General features: G+C 42.9%; 1 protein-coding gene across 1 annotated transcript in view; it reads left to right on the plus strand.

The window, feature by feature from the left end:
* Positions 1 to 1,495: 1,495 nt before the first annotated feature.
* The window catches only part of LOC126398535 (sodium/potassium-transporting ATPase subunit beta-1-interacting protein 2-like), a 94,179-nt gene continuing 74,152 nt past the window's right edge, over positions 1,496 to 21,522 (plus strand). Inside the window, exon 1 of the mRNA XM_050057963.1 lies at positions 1,496 to 2,946. Coding sequence (XP_049913920.1) covers positions 2,893 to 2,946 — 54 coding nt within the window. The 5' untranslated portion in view covers positions 1,496 to 2,892. The remainder of the gene's footprint in view (positions 2,947 to 21,522) is intronic.

Genomic DNA, 21,522 nt, shown 5'->3' on the forward strand with positions numbered 1-21,522 from the left:
AGGATAAACCAGTACCATGTAGTATCAAAACTTCTCCAGTCAACTGATACCTGCATCTGATCCTTTTTGTTCCCCCCAAAATAACTATTTGTATGCTTTTCCTTGCAGTCAATTACAGCATTTTTTTATTTAATTGGTGTGATAGGTCCGCAACCTCAGCAGCTTTACACCTTACAGTCTGTGGTGTGGTGAAGTCGAGAGTGGTGTATTTGACAAAGTTGGCAGTTTAGCGCGTACAGTTTTGTACACCTATTTGACAATTATTTTAATAACTTAAACTCTGTCAAAAAAAATGTATCAAATGATGTACTTTATTGGGGTCCAGTGTTGGGCTCCTAACTCAAAAAATATAATAGATTACTTGTTACTTGTTACTCTTTTCAAAAGGAATGTTAAATGCTTTACTTACTGTACTTAGGTAGAGTAATTCGTTACACTACTGGTTGTATAACTTTTCCATTTCAACCCTCAAAAAAAAAAAAAAATCAACCCCCCCAACCCAAAAAGTATCCTGTATGACTAAAAGACGCAAAGCAACAGAATAAATGTTATATCTATAGGTTGATTATTTATTTATTTTTGTTACCGAAAAGAATATATTTTGTAATCACCAACATTTTAACACATTTAACTGAATTTTACTTTATTCTATTTCTTTTTATCGTACTTTTTTAAATAATCTTTTTCCCTTTTTTTCAATCATAAATGCTTTGATTGTCTCTTATGTTCAGCAATTTGTGTTACATTTCATGCATGAATTGTGCTATATAAATAAAGTTATTGTTGTTGTTTTAGTTTATATGGTTGGAATTGACGGAGGATTTTGTTTTTACCTCTTGCTGTCAGAGTTGTCAGGAATAAACGGAGATCGCCTCCAAAGGTATTCATCGTCTGGACCCTTACACTGGTACCAGTTTAGTAAACTCTTGTGGTACATTGGTACTGGGATCTCAATTTTGATAACCAGCCTTGCTTGTATGTTAAGGCAGTGGTTCCCAACTGGACCAGCCACGGGGTCCAGATTTTTCCGTAGTCATTAGTTCAGTGTCCATGCAGTTTAATATTTTCAGCGTCATACTTGAGTTAGCTGTCCCTTTGTCACTCACTCTACAGCAGGAAACAACGTGCCAGAAATTTACTGTGCTTTGAAATAAAGTGTTTTATACAAACATGACATGTTTTGCAAGTTAATTATGGTCCATTCAAAATATCCAGCGACCCACTTTTGGACCACAACCCACCAGTTGGGAACCACTGTGTTAAAGCATCAGCAACTAAAATCAGCACCTACCTGATTCCACAAAAAATTGCAGTGTAAATTATGTATGTGAAAGTGATTGGATAATTTTTGAGAGCTCTGTTAATGAGGAGCTAACAATAAAGCTGCAGGTTCATTCCCAAGTCAGGAACATATGGGCTTTTATTTTGAAAACCCTAACCGGAAAAGCCGTGTTGTTGCGCGGTGTTTGACTTGACAGATGGCAGGCGAGAGACGCTCCTCTCGGCTGTCTCTCTCGGTCCGTTGGTCCATCCCGGTTCCCATTGTCTCCCCTCTCCGCTCCTTGAAGACAACCGGGACACGACAAACTAAACTTAACCGTTATTCCGCTCACAGCGCCTCGCGCACGTTACGTCAGGAGACTTACCTCGACCCGAAATCTCACCCTGTCCCTGTCCAGCCGGAATGTGGACACGCTTTCATGTCTTTATTTTAATTTAACGTCTCAGAAGATTTATTTCCTGTAACGGAGGAGGCGGTGAATGAACCGAGTAACGGCTGACAGGACGGCGGCGGTGTTGTGGAGGAGCTGAACCGGAGGAGGAGGACTTGTTATCCGACAGAGACGCCGAAATCAGCGTCCAGGGGCTGGTGACATATCACAACATCCTAGCAACAATTTTACTCAGCGTCTCCTGAGTGGATAAAACACCACATTCAGAGAGAGGACACAAAGATACCGAATTACAACCGTTGTTTTGTGGGGATAAAACACGTTGTGTGTTGGTTCCGGTGTGAATGAGAGGATGTTGCCGCTACATGCCCGTTACTTCCCCTGAGAGGAGAGGAGAGGAGAGGAGAGGAGCAGGTCTGTGAGAGGAGGCAGGATCCAGGAGGCAGAGACCACTTTCACTTGTCTTCTCCACCCTAAAACAAATTAGGCTGTTTCAATCAGCCAAATCCAAGTGGCGCTTAATCGGATTATTAAACAAAAGAGGCTTTAATCTGGGGGAATATATCCATCTAATCTCACCATCTCTGCTCCTCTAAGTGGCTACTGTACCGTGCTAGATCTGTGACAAGGATGCGACTAATCGACGTGATTGGAGACTTTGTGGTCCAGTAGATGATGCTTGGACAAGTTGCCCCTTTCTGGACATAGCTGGAGGGTCACTGTAACCTTTGCTTCATTGGTGAAGGCATTTACATGATCAGAAATTAATCCTTCCCAATCAATCAAAATGCACCACAGCACCTGATTGATCAGACACTACCTTCAAGGTTTCCCCCCCACAAGCTTCCTGGATACACCAAGAACAATTCGTGGACTTGAATTATCCCCAAGGCCCACCGTCCATCCTTTGATCCCTGACCCCATGTGTGTTGAAAATCCAAAGGACCACGTTTCAGGCTGTTTGCCTGTCAGCACCCGAGCCATTTCAATGAAGTAGTGGCCCCTTTTTCTATTCCCCCGAGCTCCAGCGAGTACAGGGGCTGCACTCTGTTCGCCGAGGCCGAGCAGCGAGAGCCTCCACCTGGGCTGCCAGCCAGCCAGACGGCCCTCCGGGGGGCTTTTTGGATTTCGAAGGTTCCAGCTGGAGGATTTGGGAGTTTTACCCAGAGTTTCGTCTCCACGTGGATCGCTGGAGAGAGAGAGGGAGGAGGAGGACATCATGGGGTGCTGTAGTGGCAGGTGCACCTTGGCCTTCATCTGTGGCATGCAGCTGGTAAGTGTTCATTTTGCTATTGATCCTGAGAAGGGGGTGAATTAAATCACTAAGAGTTCAACAAAAAAATATACAAGGAATCTGCACAGCTTTACCTTGTGACGAGACAAGGGGCAGGGGATGAGTGGATGGATGGATGGATGGAGGGGAAAAGATGGATGACTGAAAGGTCACATATCAGAAGTTAATAGGTGCTTAAAAGGTCATGATACAAGCCAGGATCTGGTTTCAGGGACAGACTGACAAATGGGTGGATTGAGAGGATGAATAGCTGCTGGTTGGAGCTCTAAGACGGTACTAAGAGTCCATATAGAACCTTGATGGATAGACGGCGGCTGGGGTTGATAGATGGTAAAGGAGGGATGGATGGCTGGATGGCGGACGGATAGACGTATGGAGCAGGTACATGTGATTGATGGGGAAAAATGTATGGACAGAGGAAGGGAGGAACAGAGCTGATATAAACTCATGGAATCAACTCCCTCTGTGTGTCTCTGTCTCTCGTTGTACCTCATTCTCTTGTCACCATCTGTGTCAATGGGAACTGCTGCCAGGGAAGACAATGGGGAGGAGAAGGTAATGGCTGTGTAGGTGTGTGTGTGCATATGTGTGAGGGTGTGCAAGTAGGAACACGAGTGCTGTCATTAGTTCGGTCTTGTGAATCCGTCACATCACAAGGGAAATGCTACCTGGAACTCTTAACAATGATATAATGCAGCAAACATCAGGTTGATTGGTCCTTTTTGTTTACCAAGCAGAAATGGACAAATGTAGATGCTCTTCTGTCAGGACAACTAAAGCACAAAAGATTTTATTAGCAATCCATCCCAGGAAAATAAAGAGGAACTTGAATTGACATATTATGACCCAATGAAGTTGATATGCAAACATGTTAGCAAAACCTAAGTCTGGAGTTGCTAAATGCCCCACTATGTTCACCAGCTTGTCGCTAACTTTTGTTTGTTGTTTGTGGCTGAGCAGGTAGTGTACAGTTGGTATAGCAGAAATTGTTTGTTGAAAAAAGCTGCAACAGGAAACGACACTGATACGAGCGGTGAGAACAAACCAAACAACAGAGTTACAGGCCCTAAAACCAAAACAATGAGCTGATAGCAGGGCTCGACAGTGCGAGCGTTTCACTCGCATTTGCGACTAAAAATAGGTGTGTGCGAACTGTAAAAAATATTTAGATTTAAAAATATTTAAATCAGCCGAAGCAGCCTATATTTCTGTCAATAAAAAAATATGATAATCTAACTGCAAATGTTGGAGGAACTCCAGGCGCCTTCCCTCTTCCCCGTGTGACACGGTTATGGGCGGTTTTCCAAGCCACTGTTGGCACAATGAATATAAGTCCCACTGTCGGCAGCGTGGAAATAAGTCAAAGTGTGGCAGAGGCAGGGACGGTTTTTGCTATGGGCAATGTGGGCGACCGCCCAGGACGCAATCTATGTGAGGGCGCACGAGCGCCCTCCAAAAAACAAGCAAACAAACAAACAAAAAAAAACTCGCCAGTTTTCTAGACTACCGCTCATTCCCACATCAAGTTAGTGGAGTGGGCGCTGGGGCGCCCCTATTATCACGTTTCAACCAGCAGCAGAAAGGAAAGGCGAATCCTGGCGGTTGTGGGTTGAACGGGGGTCACAGACAGGAATACGGCGGAGGCTCATAGTGCTCTGCGGCGCAAGATAACGGCTTACCAGCGACAGAAAAGTCCAACTCCAGGTCCAGTAATTTCCTCTTTCGTTGGTGTCGTGACTGCCCAGTAGTACCTGGACAACCGAGCCGAGGCAGCACACAGGTATGTGGCGTGTCAGAGGAGAAACGAGCTGTTCACATTTCTCTCTTTGACGCAGGTAATGGCCCACAAACCTCACCGCACTTTAGGGACTGTTCTTTACTTGTGGGATGGGGGTGGCTGATTGATTTTTATTTAATTTATTTATTTTATTTTGATCCACCCTATGTTAATCACTTATTGATGCAGTTAGGGACTGTTCTCCACGGCCAGGCTGTCGGCTGGGTGGAAATAAGTCAAAGTGTGGTGGAGACGAGGGACCGGGAAAAGCGGCGGACCTCCGGGGAAGCCTGCTCCGTTTTCCCCGCAGTTAGGGACCGTTCTCCACGGCCAGGCTGTCGGCTGGGTGGGAATAAGTCAAAGTGTGGCAGAGAAGAGGGACCGGGAAAAGCGGCGGACCCCCAGGGAAGCCTGCTCCGTTCTCCCCGCAGTTAGGGACNTCAAGCCCTGGATAGATGCTAAAACACTTAACTGCAGAGTTTTGTGGTAAATCTCTCTGGGTTTGCCAGTATGAGCAACACTTTTATATTAAAGGTATTCTGCACAAGAATTACAGCTTACTGTCTGTAAACACAACAGTCAAACTCGGCCTCTATCCCGCTACATGACTTGTACATACATTCCAAGAGACTGTACTGTTGTAGGAACGTTACATGTTGTTATGATGGAAAAAAGCTATTACTTTAGCAAGTTAAGCTAACGGCCGGCATCTACCTGTTCAACAGAAAAAAGGCCCACTCTGCGCTGCTCTTCATCCTCTTTTTAAACGCCAGCCATATTCACTCTGTTTGGAAGAAGCTTTGGCTGCTGGTGTTTGGCCTTGCTGCTATATTTGCATGTTGTCACTATTGTGTCTGCAGTTTTTGTTGCTTTCTCTTGAAAGCCTTCTGCTGCAACCTGATCGCTACCTTTTTAGAAAGCTCCAACCTCACCTGCACAGTTATTAGCTGGGGGTCACACACTCAGAAATGCCTCAAACATAGCAAAATAAGAAGAAAATCTGAAAATGTTTTTGTACATATAACTATGAAAAAGTAATGTACTACAATTCGTATGTTACCCACATAATAACGACCCAGTAATTCGTGTATAACTCACAGGAAGGATGTGATTACGTGACCAATACACTGACGGAGTAGAGAAGGAAGTAGCATAAAGACCAACGGTCTGTGAATGAGGCAGGTTGTGGTGGTGGATGGTGACGATGGTGGTCAAACAACACAGGACTTTGCCTCAGGAGCCTGGCGTTTGTGTCCCATCTGAAACCACGTGTACTTTGAGTAACTTCAGGAACCCGTGTCCACATAGTGTTTTTCTTTGGCAGAAAAGCGGTGGCAGGGTGCTGGGGAGCACTACAGTTTATCCCTTAAAATGATGTGCTACACTTGGGTTTTGTCTCTATAACATCCATATCTTGACATTAATGTTAGCTTAGTAGCAAATGTAATGCTACTAGGGCTGTCATGATTAGTCGACTAATCGATGACTAATCGACTATTAAAATAATCGGTGACTATTTTAGTAATCGACTAATCGGTTTGAGTCGTTTTTCATAGAAAAGTACTATAAAAATACCCCAAAATACTCTTACTGCAGCTTCTTACGTTCAGATATTGGCAGCTTTACACACTCTCCCGTGACAGTGAACTAAAACCCTTTGGTGTGAGTACGAAACAAGACATTAGATGACGTAATTTTGGGGTTTGGGCGAGACAGACTGACATTTTTCAACATTTTAACACATTTTTCGATGAAATGATTAGTCGACTAATCGAAGAAATAATTGACAGATTAGTCGACAATGAAAATAATCGTTAGTGGCAGCCCTAAATGCTACCTTAACAGGACATTGTCTTGACAGTCAACAACAAGCTCACAACAGTACAGTGATAAAAGCACATCACTCACCTACAACACTGAGTGTTCGCCAGCCCATCTGCTCCCGCGTTACTGTCTTTGTTATGACCGTAGCCTAGCTAAAGAAGTGGCAGTGATGTCACCAGTGCCTTTCTGAGAAGTTCAAAGATTTTTAACCAAAAAACGCTCAGAGCGGCCGCACAAAAAAGCAGGAGCGCTCTGAAAAAAGACACTGGGTGTGGTGCTTTTTCTTTGGGTGCATGCAGTCCCATACGCTCTCTCCTCATTAGGAACAACTGAAAAAAAGACCCTGCTGCTGAGAAAAAGACGCAGACGTGTAGACATAGGCCCCTGAGGTACGTCGTCACCATGTTTCTTTTCCTAAACCTAACCTACATAACTTTACTTGCCTAAACGTAATAATTCCTGGGGCTTTAATTCTTTAGATATCGCACAGGCACAAGGCAGAGTCTCTGCAGATACATACACCACCACACACTTCTAGTGTATGGTGGGGCATAGCTGATGATTGACAGGGATTACTTTTTTTTTGAGTCTTTAGGAAAATGCTTTACTTTTAAACCTACTACTATGACCCAAAATTTATGTAAAGAATACAAAGGTTTGATGTTTTGATTGCTGTCATTATTAAGCTCCTTGCCTTGACTACACATACTCAAAGGAGCATTATTACTGTACAAAGTATCAGTAACAGCTGCAGGCAGGACTCTCTGGAGACCCTGGGGAATGAAGGACATCGGTACCTCAAGTAGAAACAGAGTAGGGAGGTTGAGGAAAAGTGGCACCACTCACCACAAAATAAATCCTGCTTTCCTTTTAATGCAACAGTCTTACAGAGGAGACTGAAGACGCACTGTGGTGCAGAATGGGACATTGAATGTGCATGTGCACAGATGCATTAAACATGAGCAGATGTGCTTGTGCTGTAGCATTCTCAGCTCATGGAGTCATGTACAGTAAGTGTGTGCAAACTGAAGACCTATTGTCATGTTGAATAGGACACTGTTACGGTGTGTGTGTGTCTATGTGCATGTGTATTTTTCCAGAGCATATGAAAATCACCGAACTTACCATATGATATTAATGACCCTCGTTGTGTGCTTGTAAAAAGTCCATTGTGCTGTGAAATGGGACGTTGCTATGCATATTTTCATTTAAAAAAGCCAACATGTCTGCGGCACAATGCCAGTGAGATTGCCACATGTGCTGTACATACATGAAACACACCATTGTGCTGTAAATGTGGATGCTGTGTGTTTCAGTAGATGAAGACGAGGGGAGGGTTTCCGAGTGTGTGTGTGTGTGTGTGTGTGTGTGTGTGTGTGTGTGTGTGTGTGCTCGTGAATGAGATGCTGTCACAGTGATAGTCATTGTGTCTAATGCAGTGGAACTAATGCTATGCCATAGTCAACAACATGTTTTGCTCTGTTAACTGTTGTAATAGCTAAGCCAGCTGATACCACCACGAGCTGAGCTGGAGGTCTAACACTACTGTACGTTACAGTTCGGCCATGCACAGTTAGCTCTGTTATAGTTGCAGTCATTTAGACAGAAGCCTCCACATGGTGAAATCCATGTCTCCACACCACACCAACTCTCCGCTTTGTAATGATAAAGATATTAAGCTCTTGTGTCACTGCTGCAGCTGCCCACAGGAAACCACACTGCCCACAATCCTCTTTGTTTAAAGCAATTTAATTGACCACAAATTAAAGACAGCCTTTTTCCTCTGTGAACCCCCTGCTGGAGGTAATTGTTTTTGCCATGTAAGCTTCCACTTAATAGTTGACCTTGCAGAGCAGAAAACAATGCCGGTCAGTGTGTCTTATGTAGTGGAACTGATGTCTTTTGTAACTCTTAACAGCAGTTTTTCCTCCTGCTTCATTAGCGGGGTTAATTGGCGAGATAGGTGATGTCACCGCAGCTGAGCGGAGATCAATGATCCAGGTGAGAGATACGTCTGCCTCGCAGCTGACGTCACCGTGTGTCAAGTATAATCAGTCCCACCAGGTGAGAATCTGCCAGTTTGTGATCCAGATTAGAGGAAATGCAGTGTGTTCCTGTGTGCTGGGCTTATTAGTTTCCTTTACGGTTACCTTTTGTTTTCCTGTCAGTCCGCAGCTCAAAGCACCACATCAGTCAGCACTGACTAAATTAAAAGAATTGTTTTCTGCTTTCCTGCAGCAGCTATTGCTTTCTATTCATTTCAGTGTGGTAAAAATACAGAGACTGGGGTGCTGTGTTTGTGAGTTGTCTCACAGACATTTGAAAGTCGGGCTGCAGCTACAGTAATGACTGTTTTTACTGCTGATCATTTGGCAAATATTTTTAAATAAGTCAATAATCATTAAGGGTTTAACACTGATGTTTTTTTCACTTGAAATGTACTTGCTAGAGGTTGAACGATTCATCAGTTTGGTGATTAATTGGGGGCGATGGGACTTTATATGAACTATCTTTAATGGCAGAATGTGGCTCCAATATTTTTGATTATCTACTATTGACTGTTAACTCATTATTATTTGGATACCAGGAGAGGCCGGCACTCAGTACACTCCAGCCATGAATGTACAACAAACTTTTGATCTCATATTTCACAGTACATCAGATATAATTTTCTCAAAAAGCAATTATCACTGCATTTTTGTGGCGATAAAGAATGTGACTTTGTTCCAGGGAGCAGCTTATTTTACTGCAAGGTTGAATCGAGTGGCGTTCATGTCCTAACAGACCTGTTTTCAGTCAATAGTTGTCTCTCGAAGCTGCTCTGTGATTATCTGCTTTGCTCGATTTTTACAGTTTTAATGCTGTTCTTACACTGTTAAAGTGCAGTCGGGGAATCAAGTCCCACATGAAAATGATTTTATTCTGTGTCCCGTCATTTATGAGCAGGCCACATTTAAGCTCTTTGTAGACCTACACATTACAAGGATAAGAAACTTTTTAACCGTACTCACCAGTTTGGCGTCAGCCTACTCGCTTGGAGATAATGCAGCCACGTAATTATCCTTTGATTTATATCAGTTGCACAGTTTGATCCTACTGAAGCTGGGGCTGAAGGGGGCTGGTGTTATCTGCCGATTAATCAGCTGCTCCAAACAATCGTTATTATATTGGTCATTAAGAATCCACTATTGCTCGACCTCTAGCACTTGCCCAAAGTCAGGTTTTACTTGCTCGTATACATATTTGTTTTATTAGCGGATATCAAAGAACAACAAAGACTAAAGTTAATTGTCAGGAAATAAATACCCCGTTTTACCCACATCCTCTCCTGTTTTCAGGATATTTGAAGTGTTTGCTTGCATTTCAGCTCATAAACTTACAACAACAGAGGTGAGAAGAATATGAGATGGCTCACTCCTTAGATACTGCCATCAAAAGCTTCAAACAAAATGATGTGTTTCAGTCTGTATTTGCTGGATTTGCTAGTCTAATGTTGCATTTTACTTGCCCGGGCAAAGGGGCAGTTCTTATTGTTGAAATCTTTTCAGTCGGTTGACCAATTAAATTGATTGACTAATTGTTGCAGTGACATTTGAAAGGCTGTAGGGCTGATCCTAAATTGAGGTGTCTCAGACTCAGTGTGGAGCTGATTGGAGAATTGGTTCAAGTACTGTAATCATGTGATTTGGTTCTCACACTCTGGGATGAAGTGTGTGTACAAAGCAAAATAAATCAACTTGTGTGTTTGCAGTGAAACTGCCAATAATCTGGAAATAAGAGTGGATTTTGTTTTAGATTTACAATGTTTTTAAGGGATTTATTTTGAAACTATTGCATTTTACACATACAGAAGTAATCCCTCTCAATCATCACTTATGACTCACTAGAAATGTGTGGTGGTGTATTTATCTGCTGAGATCTGCTGTATTTTCTCAATTTCTTTTTATTTTCTGTGTTTGGGACGAGATTGGGACTTTGTAAAAAGGTTGTGACCAGGTGCCAGAATGTAAGTAGCATGCATCCCACAGGAAGCTACAAAAATCATGAACACAGCGCAGAAAAAATGCAAATATAGTGAGGCAAAATGGCGAGCAGCCAAAACTCTTTCCAAAACAAGGGTGAATCAGAGGTTGGCTTTCACTTTCACTGTCACTGGTGAGCACTGAAGGAAAGGATGGGGATGAAGAGTGACACAGACTTGGCCTGTTGCCTGTTGGACTGGTCGGTGCCAGCAGTTAGCTTAGTTAGCTTACTTATTTTATTCTGTTGAGCAGCCATCTTGGATTTTGAGGTCAGGGTTGGTGAGATTTCTCTGACTTTGAGTTGGAAATCCGACTTCAGAGGGCGTTCCCGTTGAAATTTCCGACTGGGAACTTGGAAATTCGGACTTCCTAGTGCAAATTGAATGCACCAATAACCTACAGACATGATGGCACCAGTCTTCTCATCTATAGTAACTCTTGACAAACAAACAAATAAGGGTATTTCTCACATTTAAACCTTTTCTTCAGAAGTCCTATTTTGAAAAACTGTGTTATTCCTGTCCCAGGTCCTGGAGTTTCAACAGTAATATTTTGGTGCAAAAGATGGAACATGTACAAACTGTGAAAAGCGTGTTGAAGTGCTGCGAGCAGAAGAGAGAGGAAGATTTTGAAGTTGGATGTTACCAACAGAGACCATAGCAGATCAGATGGTGTTTTTACCAACACCTTTTTCACACATACACACACATGCAGAAACACATATGTGACTCACTTTCTGTGGCAATGCTTGTGGTCCTTGTTGCTATATCAGTCCGCACACCCACCAACTGCTGTCACCAAGATGATTACTAAATCGTCCAATGGCAGCAAGCGGTGGCCTCGCTCCATTGGCTGGTTCGGTAGAGCTCATGCAGACGGTCGGTGGGTGTTTGTGTTGATGGGATGTTAATTATGCTGTTGGTGTGTAAGTTAATTGAATACAGTGAATGGAGTGGAATTATAGCATGACAGCACAGTGTAGTACATAATTATGGAAAGATAATAATTCATGATCAAACAGAATACATATAGAATTGATCTTTATGAAATTAAAGAGCAAAGAAAAGGATAAACTCTCAGATATTTGGAAAACTTTTTGGGAATTTTCCTGCGACAAATTTTCAGAGCCAACAAGGTTGGACATATACAATGGCCATAGGCTATCTGAGACACAGTGTTTGTCTTCTCTGTGGCAGTACATTCCTGTGACATTTCCACCATTGAGGGACATAATGAATAATTTACCACTTGGAAGCTGCGACATGAATGTGAAATGGTATCTCTGCATGTGTGCCGTGTGTGTTACCTGATTGCAAAACAGTCATGTGCAGTCATTCAAACCCCAGAGTCAATACTCATCTAATGTGCATTTCAGTGGGAAAACCCCCCCACCCGCGGATAAATCAATTTTGACATGTTGAATTTTCCAGAAACACAGTTAAAAGGTATTTTGACTTCAGGTTTAGAAGCAAACATCAATTTTGACAACTCGAAATGAAATAGAAAACATTCACCGGTGACTATGGTTTAATAATTTCCCTTCATTTGGTTTGTAAATTGGAATAAATTGTCCATTTAAATTCAAATATTGCGGTTTTGCAAAAAGGTTCTCCCCACTCGGTGTGATTCCAGTTCAACTCCCATATAATTTTATGATATTTAGTCACAGTTATTTTGCAGTATGTTGCCTGTGCATCATGCTGTTGGTTTTTCAGCATTTTGAAGCAAATCCACTTTGAGAGTTCTTTGAGTTGAAAGCGAACGGAGCTCCTGCACTCTGGCAACAAATACAATCTTCAGACCTCCTTCTTCATTGCCACAACTCAGTGAGATAAAAAGGCTCTGCTATCCTTTATGTACAACGCCACTTTCAACAAGGGCCACACGCAATCTCGGTTCTGAGTCTATAGATTTTCTGTCGCTTTTTCTTTTTCGCACTCTCTAATTTGTCAGTCTCACTCTTCCCCCAGGTTGCTGTCTTTTATATATGCCCACTCTTTCTGTTTATGTCTTTGTTGCCATTTTCATTTCTTTATCTGCCTCCACCACCTCTCTCTGCATGGGGGGATGCAGCCATCACACCTTGGTCACTGACTTGACTTGCAATCCATTCAACGTGTTTCAATAGAGTCTGCACAAAACAAGCTTTCAGGTAGTTCCATTGTGCCAAATCAGTCCGACATTAGACCCTGAACCTTGTAGATCAGTCCGAGCTGCATTCCTATTGTTCAGGTTGTTCTCTGTGATAATGGGGTATTGTACTTTTCTGGCTTTCAGCTGTCAATAAAATACAGTGTCTTGAAAGTGCTTCAGGAGAAATTGCTGGTGAACGCAGGGAAGGTAGTTTAGAAGCAGTGGGTGCTAAAAAGTGGGGATCTGCGTTTTCCTGCTTTGTTTGTGCTTCTGTTGATGAATTTTGTACCTGTTGATGGCTCATATTTTTACATTTTATCTCTCTGTTTTCTTAAGGACATTGTTTAAGAGGTATTTCAGCCACAAAATAGTCACTTGTATATGAATTACTCACTCCATGTTACCTTGAATTCGAAAAGAAAAGTTTGCTTTTCTCGCTTGCCTCCACAGTGAACGAAGAATCCAAAAACGCAGAGAACTCTTGATAAACTTGAGTTGGGGGGGTTAACAACAGCAAAACTATATCAAAACATCTATTTATAAACTCACACACAACTTGTAAAGTATAATCCAAGTCTTACCTCTTATCCTGTTGAGGGTAGCAGGGGGGCTGGAGCCTATCCCAGCTGACACTGGGTGAGATGTGGGGTACACTCAGGACAGGTTGCCAGACTATCACAGGGCTCAGCATTTTCATCCATCCTTCCATCCATCCATTTTCATCTGTTTATCCGAGGTTGGGATCGTGGTGGCAGCAGGCCAAGCAAAGCACCCCAGACGTCCCTCTCCCCAGCAATGCTTTTCAGCTCCTCCTGGGGATCCCAAGGTGTTCCCAGGCCAGATGGGGAAATCACTCCAGCGTGTTCTGGGTCTGCCTCGGGGCCTCCTACCAGTGGGACGTGCCTGAAACACCTTCAACAAGAGGTGTTCAGGAGTCATCTTGATCAGATGCCGAACCACCTCAGCTGACCCCTTTCAACACAAAGGAGCAGTGGCTCTACTCCGAGCTCCCTCCGGATGTCTGAGCTCCTTATCCTATCTCTAAGGCTGAGCCCAGCCACCCCACGAAGGAAACTCATTTTGGCTGCTTGTATACGCGACATCATTCTTTCGGTCACTACCCAGAGCTCATGACCATAGGTGAGGGTGGGGACTTAGATGGACCAGTAAACCGAAAGCTTTACCCTCACTCGCGAACAAGACCCCAAGATGCTTGAACTCCCTCGCTTGAGGCAGTAACTCTCCCCCAACCCAGAGGGGGCAATCCACCGGTTTTCGGCAGAGAAATTCATGAAAACTTTAATATTTAAAACACTATCGCATAAATAGTCTCACACGCGGACAAGAAGCGTGCCTGAGCAAGCAGAGTTCAAAGGCATGCGCTTGTCCAGGAGCGCAACTCATCTCTGAAGCCTCCCTTTACTTGAATTCATCAAGAATTTTCTATGTTTTTGGATTCTTTGTTCACCATGAAGGTCGAATTACATAGGGCATGGACGCAGCACCCACACATCCATTATAATCAGCTGGAGCTGCTACAGAAGCCATGCCTCTGCGGGCATCATGCAAATCAACTCTAGCTTTAAGCTGCTGGGGTTTTTTTTTTCTCTATGCAACAGGCAAAAACTACATCCTGTAGATCTATATAAAAAAACAGGCACAGTCTGTTTAAAAAGAATTAACATTAATGCCTCATTGTACCAGAGGCAATGTGAAGAGGCAGAACAGTTTTTTGTGTGTATTTCTATATTTCACATTAAAAGAAATCAGTGCATCCTGTATTTTAAAAAATCCAGTTAATTAATTCAGAATCGGTTAGTTTAGCCTACGCGTCCAAACCCTGCATACCCAACTGTAATATCACTTGGCAAAACTCAATATGCACACAGTGAAGCTGGCAACAACCACGCGCTGCAAACATGAAGTCTGTGTAGCAGGTGAAAAACCCTGCTCCCTCTTTCCTACATGACGAGTTGTGCCTGTACCTCATGTATTTTAGCTGTAAGTCCTAGAATCATAACAGCAGTTTTGCCAATAAAAATTTGTTGTGATTTTGAAACAATGGGTCCTTTATTTCACACAGAAGTAAACAAAAGCAAATTTTTCCAGCTGAAACCATGATCGTTGGAAGCTGATTTTATCATCTCTCTGGGGCTAACATTAAAACTCTTTAAATTGGATAAAACTCACTTTTTATTATTAAGAGTGGATTTGATTCACAACAACTTACCTGTATCAGAGTTTTAAATATGCACACAATGGCTACATGCATCATATTGTCCTATAAGGGCTGAAGCTTCATGTTCCAGACAAGAAGTCAGCAACTGATGATCCACTGAACACACAGACGGAAGAAACTGAAGAAACAGCATCATTTGTGGATTTAAGGACAGAGCTAGTTAGCCCTGGTATTACAGTAAAGTAAGTAAGTATTATTTATAAAAAATTACATTTAATTTGTTAAAATAACGCCCAGATGGTTTAGATGGTTTAGTTACTGCCTCAAGCGAGGTCTTGTTCTCGGCTGAGGGTAGAATGGAGCGTGAGATGGATCGGTGGTTTGGTGCTGCTTCTGCAGTGATGCAGGCGCTGCGCCGGACCACCGTGGTGAAGACGGAGCTGAGCCAGTAGGCAGAGCTTTCGATTTACTGGTCCATCTACGTCCCAACCTTCACCTATGGTCATGAGCTCTGGGTAGTGACCGAAAGAATGAGATCACAGATACAAGCGGCCGAAGATACAAAGTTTCCTCCGTGGGGTGGCTGGGCTCAACCTTAGAGATAGGGTGAGGAGCTCAGACATCTGGAGGGAGCTCGGAGTAGAGCCGCTGCTCCTACGCGTTGAAAGGGGTCAATTGAGGTGGTTCAGGCTTCTGATCAGGATGCCTCCTGGGCGCCACCTGTTAGAGGTGTTCTGGGCACGTCCCACTGGTAGGAGGCCCCAGGGCAGACCCAATTACATATCTCATCTGGCCTGGGAACGGCTCGGTGTCCTTCAGGAGGAGCTGGAAAACGTTGCTGGGGAGAGGGAGATCTTGGGTGCTTTGCTTGGGTTGATACGTCCGCGACCCGGCCCTGGATTAGCGGATGGAAATGGAAATGGATGGATGGATGGTTAAGATCTTAATGTAGAGAAAAGATACTTGGACAAGCAACGCACTGGTTACATTTAAGCTTTATGGTTAATGTTTTAAACCTTGCTGCTTCATGCCTCGTTTGTATAAGAGAACAGAATTTGAGGATTGGGAATAATCTTTGAGTTTGGTAAACACAATGCTATCTGAAGCAAGTTTGGCTGGCTACTATTATTACTATATACCCACCGTGGATATTCCAGTCCTGAACAGGTATTAATCTAAAGCCCCACAAAATGTTGTTGGCTGAATACGTTCCCCTTGCCCTTTGGAAGGTGGCTCTAGGTTACTGCTCTGTTCCTGGATCGGGTTTAGCAAATGGTCAGTTGCAGGTTGTGTCTTTGTACATGTATATAAGTTTGTCTGAGTATATCTTTTCAAGCCGTGGTGTTCAAACCAACACATTTACACAGATTCATAATAGGGTTGGAAATCACCAGTTTCATCATGATATGAGATGATATTGATTCTTTGGACAATTATACCGTATTTGCTGATATCACAAATTCTGCCACAATAACATTTTGATTTAATTTGGGCCCTGCAATCAATATGAGATGATATCAGTAAATATCCTCATCTTCTTTTTTTTGGCTGCTTGCCGTTATATTCCATGTGATAGGCCACTAGCACTTTTTGAATGTTTGGGACATAGGTGCACTTGTATGGAAATGGTGACACAGAGGTGCCATGGGAATTTTAAAGTTTAAAGATCCAGAACAGTGGATCATTACAAACCTAATTCCTAATGACCATTACGAGCTCTGCTGTTTCATCTTATCTGCAGATTCCACTTAGGTACAAACAGAAAAACAACAGGCCAATCAACCTGCACCAGGACACTGTAGTTAAATTGCAACAGTGTTTTTTGTAGTGGTGCAGAAGTAATATTTCTGCTGCAGGGCTTATACCTGCAGTGGCTGAACTCTCCCAAAACAATTACAGTGCTATTGACAGTCAACCTCACTAGGAGATGTTCAGTTTATTTCAGGGCAGTGTGCTGCGGTGCTGTGATACACATTATCGTAGGTCAGACAAATGGATCAGCTCAGTTCAAGTAAGTAACAGATATTTTTAATTACTCTGTCGCAACCTCTGCTTCCTCCAGGACACCAACACAGGATGAAAGTACTTCTATTCTTAGTTCTCCACATCGATTTTCATCTATTGCTCTAATTCTTTGCAAATGATCCGATTAGAATTCTCATATCCTCGAATGCTTCATGATTATACAGTTATATGTTTTACACACCAAATAATGCCGAGGTACTAAACAGTGTGAGTCACAGGGCAAGCCCAGCTTCACACTGCGTGCATAATCAGGGTTGTCTGTCGTCATGGTGAGCAGTCATCTCAGAGGGAGGGTCTTAAAACTTGGCATGATCAAAAGTGTCCACAAGTTTCTTTGCGATAGTTGGACTCTGTGTTCTACTGAAAACTTAATAAAGGAGTGAATAAAATGATTTAACACTAACTACAAGCCCGTCCCAGATGTTCTGTCTGCATCACATCTAATTTAACTGGTGCTGTCAAAGATGAAAAGTTTCAACATCTGGAACGTCTGGGATGTTGTGATAAATAATACTGTATAAGGAGAAAATCGTGCCTGGTCTGCTTATGCTGTTTGGTTGTAAATGTGGCACCGTTTGCTGCGCTGAAAAAAAAGAAAGAAATCCAAAGCAGTCCATCAACAAGCTGTCAGCAAACTGCACATAATTCTCCACAACCTGGAGTCTTCAAGTTCAGTCAATACATTAAGGTTTGGAAAAAGACCAACTTTTGCAGTGGAAAATGTGCAGTAAGGTGTATTTCACACTGGAACGAGTCCAAGGAGCGAGCAGGAGGCTGTTAGAGTCTCCCAGCCTGGATGTTAGAGAGCTGCTGCTGATGACAAGGTCTTTCACAGCACATCTGGACATGACAGAGCTGCTCTCTTCGTCAATTGATCTCTGATGGCTTAGATAGAGTAACGGAAGTGTGTAGTTGTCTAGATATATGAGCACTGCTCTTAGCTGCTGGTATCATGTTAAAGTCAATGAGTGGCTCGTGCTGTAGAGGGTTGTAGACCCTTCCTCTTTCTTCCCTAGCCTGTGCTTTATCTGCATCTGAAATGTGTTTTCTCACACAGAGATTTTCTTGCATCAGTCTTTTCTAACAGGCTCAAACATGTTCATGGGTTTTGTGCTCATATTCCAAGCCACATATACATCTGTAATCTCTTTCCAAAAGGCCGCCTCACCAGCACCAGGCTCACTGCAGGCTCACTTTGTGCAGCCTTCTTATAAACTACAATTTTCCACCCTAGATGTTTTTTTATTGTTAAAACAACATGAGTTTTTCACCCAGTTGAGATTGTGGCGTGTCGTGTAAAAGCATTTTGGAGGCTCACCGAAAGGGCGCAAAACCATGATACTGTATCAGCTCACGCTGTCATCACAAAACAGTCTGCAGAAAGTGTGGAAGAGTGGAATCAGTAGAAAGTGAAATCTTTTTGTTTGAGTTGGAGAAGCTGACTCAATCTATATTCCTCCACAGCTCAGTGGAGGCTTTAAATTGAACCCTTACACAGTTGGATTATTTGTACTTTAGTCTGAGTGATACTGACACGCATAGTGCGGAAGCACATCCACTGGCTGCTGTTGTGCCTCTATATGTGGAACTGCACTGTACTGTAGCACACACTTATCACTGAAAGGTATGACTGCGATACTTATTAGTTTAGAAAATGTGTTATTTTGTCCTTAACTTATTTTCAGAAAAGTTTTTTTTAATGTTGGTTTGGTATTGTGGATGGCTCTAAATACTACAATACCCATCAGCCTTGGCCATCTTTGCTATGGAGAGGAAGCTGGTCAGAAGCCTAAAGGCCCGTACGAGCCTGGTCTCATTCCAAAGTCGGCAAAATTTGGTACTTGGACAGCGACTTAAAGGGAAATTTCGGTTTATTTCAACCCGTCTCCTATCGTCCTAAATTTGTTTCAAGTGACTAGTGACATAGCTCAAATAAATAAGGGCGGCCATAAAACTCTGCAAAATCAAATTCCTCCTCCACAAAGTCGAAGTCTGGCAAAAAGTCAGCCATTATTCTATAAATCTTTCATAAAATAAATGAATGAACCTTTCAGGCTACTGTCCGGTTCTGCCTTGCAGCCGCTGCGGCGTGTTCTCACAAGATTTCAGACACGGTATGAGATCGCTGCTTGTTCTTGCGATATTTCGGCCGTGCTTTGGGAAGCAGAGGTAAACGGTAAACACACGGTAAGGTAAGACAACAATTCTGAAGACCACCTAAATGTGGAATGTTAGTATATAGGCTTTCCACATCGAGAGGCGATGGCCGCCCTTATTTATTTGAGCCAGAATACACTGACGAAGAGCTTCGTGAAATTGAAGAACGGAGGAGGAGAGAGAGAGAGGCGCAACAGGTAGAGGACGAGAGAGGAGGAATGGCTGCTGCAAGGCTGCGTAGCTCTGGAGATTGGTGGTGTACCTGTGAATGCTGTGCCCCAGTGCCCACAGAAGAGGAATGCCTCTGTTGCAAGGAATGGGACCGGTTGCAGCCTTATTTTCAAGGTCTGGATGTGACCGAGGACGAGACACCTCCACCTGGAGTAGTATCCAGCTGGGCTTTATCTAGAGCTCGCGAGATATATTTCGGCCGCGCTTTGGAAAGCAGAGCTAAATGGTAAACAAACATGGCAGCACACCGGTAAGGTAAGACAACACGTTTACATGTCGTTTTCTATATGTTCTCTGACATTTATCCTAACGATATGAGGCGGTCTTTGTGGAAAAAAAGCTTGTTTAGTGGACTAACTTTGCACTTGAAAGGATGCCCGTTCAATTAAGTTTTAACAGATCTGACGCTACGGCTGTATCTAGGCTAACGGCTAACATGCTAACTATTATTTCTATGTCACTAGTCACTTGAAACAAATTTAGGACGATAGGAGACGGGTTGAAATAAACCGAAATTTCCCTTTAAGGCGTCAGAAACCAACGAAAATAGTTGTCCTTTAACGTTGATACACGGCTGGTTGCCGTTATAGGTTAACGGTGCCCGGTGGTGTCAGGGGAAACGCGGCGGGACATGAATGAAAGTTAAGGCGTTGAAAGTCCTAGTAGGGTTGGCTGGAGTGGTAGAGGATGGGGCCAACAAACCTCAACTTTCACCCAAGAGAGCGGTGTTCATGTCCCATTAGACCCTGTTGTTTTTTTCCTAAACCCAACAATGTGTGTTTGGTGTTGAAGGAAACAAAAAACATCAATTGTTGTGCTGATGTAGTGCATTTATTTTGAAAGAGACTGTATGTGAATGGTTCAATAAAGTATTTTTTATTCTGATTCTGATAATGGAGGAAAAAAAAGATTGTTTTAGTGCAGTGCTACTCAGAGCTTTACATCTGTCCTATTTTAGGCCTAATACATACTTAAAAAACAACAACTATAACAAGGTCACCTCCAGACTCAGGATTTCTGGTTAGAAGGCTATGGTTCGGGGCAGGTTATGGTCGATAAGCAATGCCAGGCGTAACCTAGCTCCGAGCCCTTCAAAGTTGGCACAGAGTAGGCACAAAAGCAGCACCTATCACCTGACCTCACATTTTTTTAGGTGGTAAAAGAGGTGTTGTTGAATTCATCTGAAATTGACCCAGAATCTGACACTGAATTCAGTTAAGCTGCAGAATTGTTAAAATCTGCTTTCTTAACAAAGTGTTGGCCTTTTTTCATTGATGAAATGTTGACATGTCACAGCAGGAAAAGCACAGGTGTAAATAATAAAATGGATGATGGCTGATTTTTATTCAGCTGCTTCAGTTTCAGGTTCATTCTGCCTCATTTTCACACTGTCATGACTCACTGGGACACTTTAATAGAACAAAGCCATTGTTAATTTTATTAGTAACACCTGCGCTTTTCCTACAATAATAACTTAAAATGTTCACTTTGAAAAAAAGATTTATTAGGCCAGGAGCCTGGTAAGCCCTCAGGGTACTTTGCAAAACTTAACATTTCCAAGTTCACATTGCTGGCAAGTAGAGTATCTGGAAAGCTAGTGACTAAAATTTCTCTGATTCAAGGTGTAGTGAAGAATTCAGGCCAAAGCAAGTGTATTTTTCGGGAAAAGAAAGGTCATCTTAGGCTCAAGTTAAAGCTTATGAACTTGGGAAGTTTTGTATGTACAAGTGAGGCAGTGATAATTAATGATGAAGTGCTGGAAAATAGTTATTTTTGATGACAATTTGTGAAGTGGGCAGTACGTTTTTTTTGTCTTTTTGGGGGATGTTGTGGGTGATGTTTTAAAATAGAATGGCAGCAAACCCCAGAATCTTGTTTTGCTTCTCCACCCGTTGTTTCAGGATACTCCCTGCAGGATTTTATACTTGCATGACTGTTTTGCGCTGTACAATTTGCATATACATCATTTTGCCAGAAACTTGTCCCAAATAAGGGGTTTGAGCCCCGTGAGACCTAACAGTCCCGAGTTTGGGGTGCTCGTCAACTTGTGATGGCCCAAGGTAGCAGCTAAAGTAGTTAAAAAAAAGGTAGCAGAAAACATCTTGAGGTCTGGACCTGGATGCTGTCTAGCTTTAGCCGTGCAAGTGACAGAATCTGAAGCTTGGCAATCAGATGTCCCTTACTTCGGTGGTTGTTGTTAATATCTG

The sequence above is a fragment of the Epinephelus moara genome, chromosome 12 (genome assembly GCF_006386435.1).
Source record: "Epinephelus moara isolate mb chromosome 12, YSFRI_EMoa_1.0, whole genome shotgun sequence".
In the NCBI taxonomy this organism is placed as follows: domain Eukaryota; kingdom Metazoa; phylum Chordata; class Actinopteri; order Perciformes; family Serranidae; genus Epinephelus; species Epinephelus moara.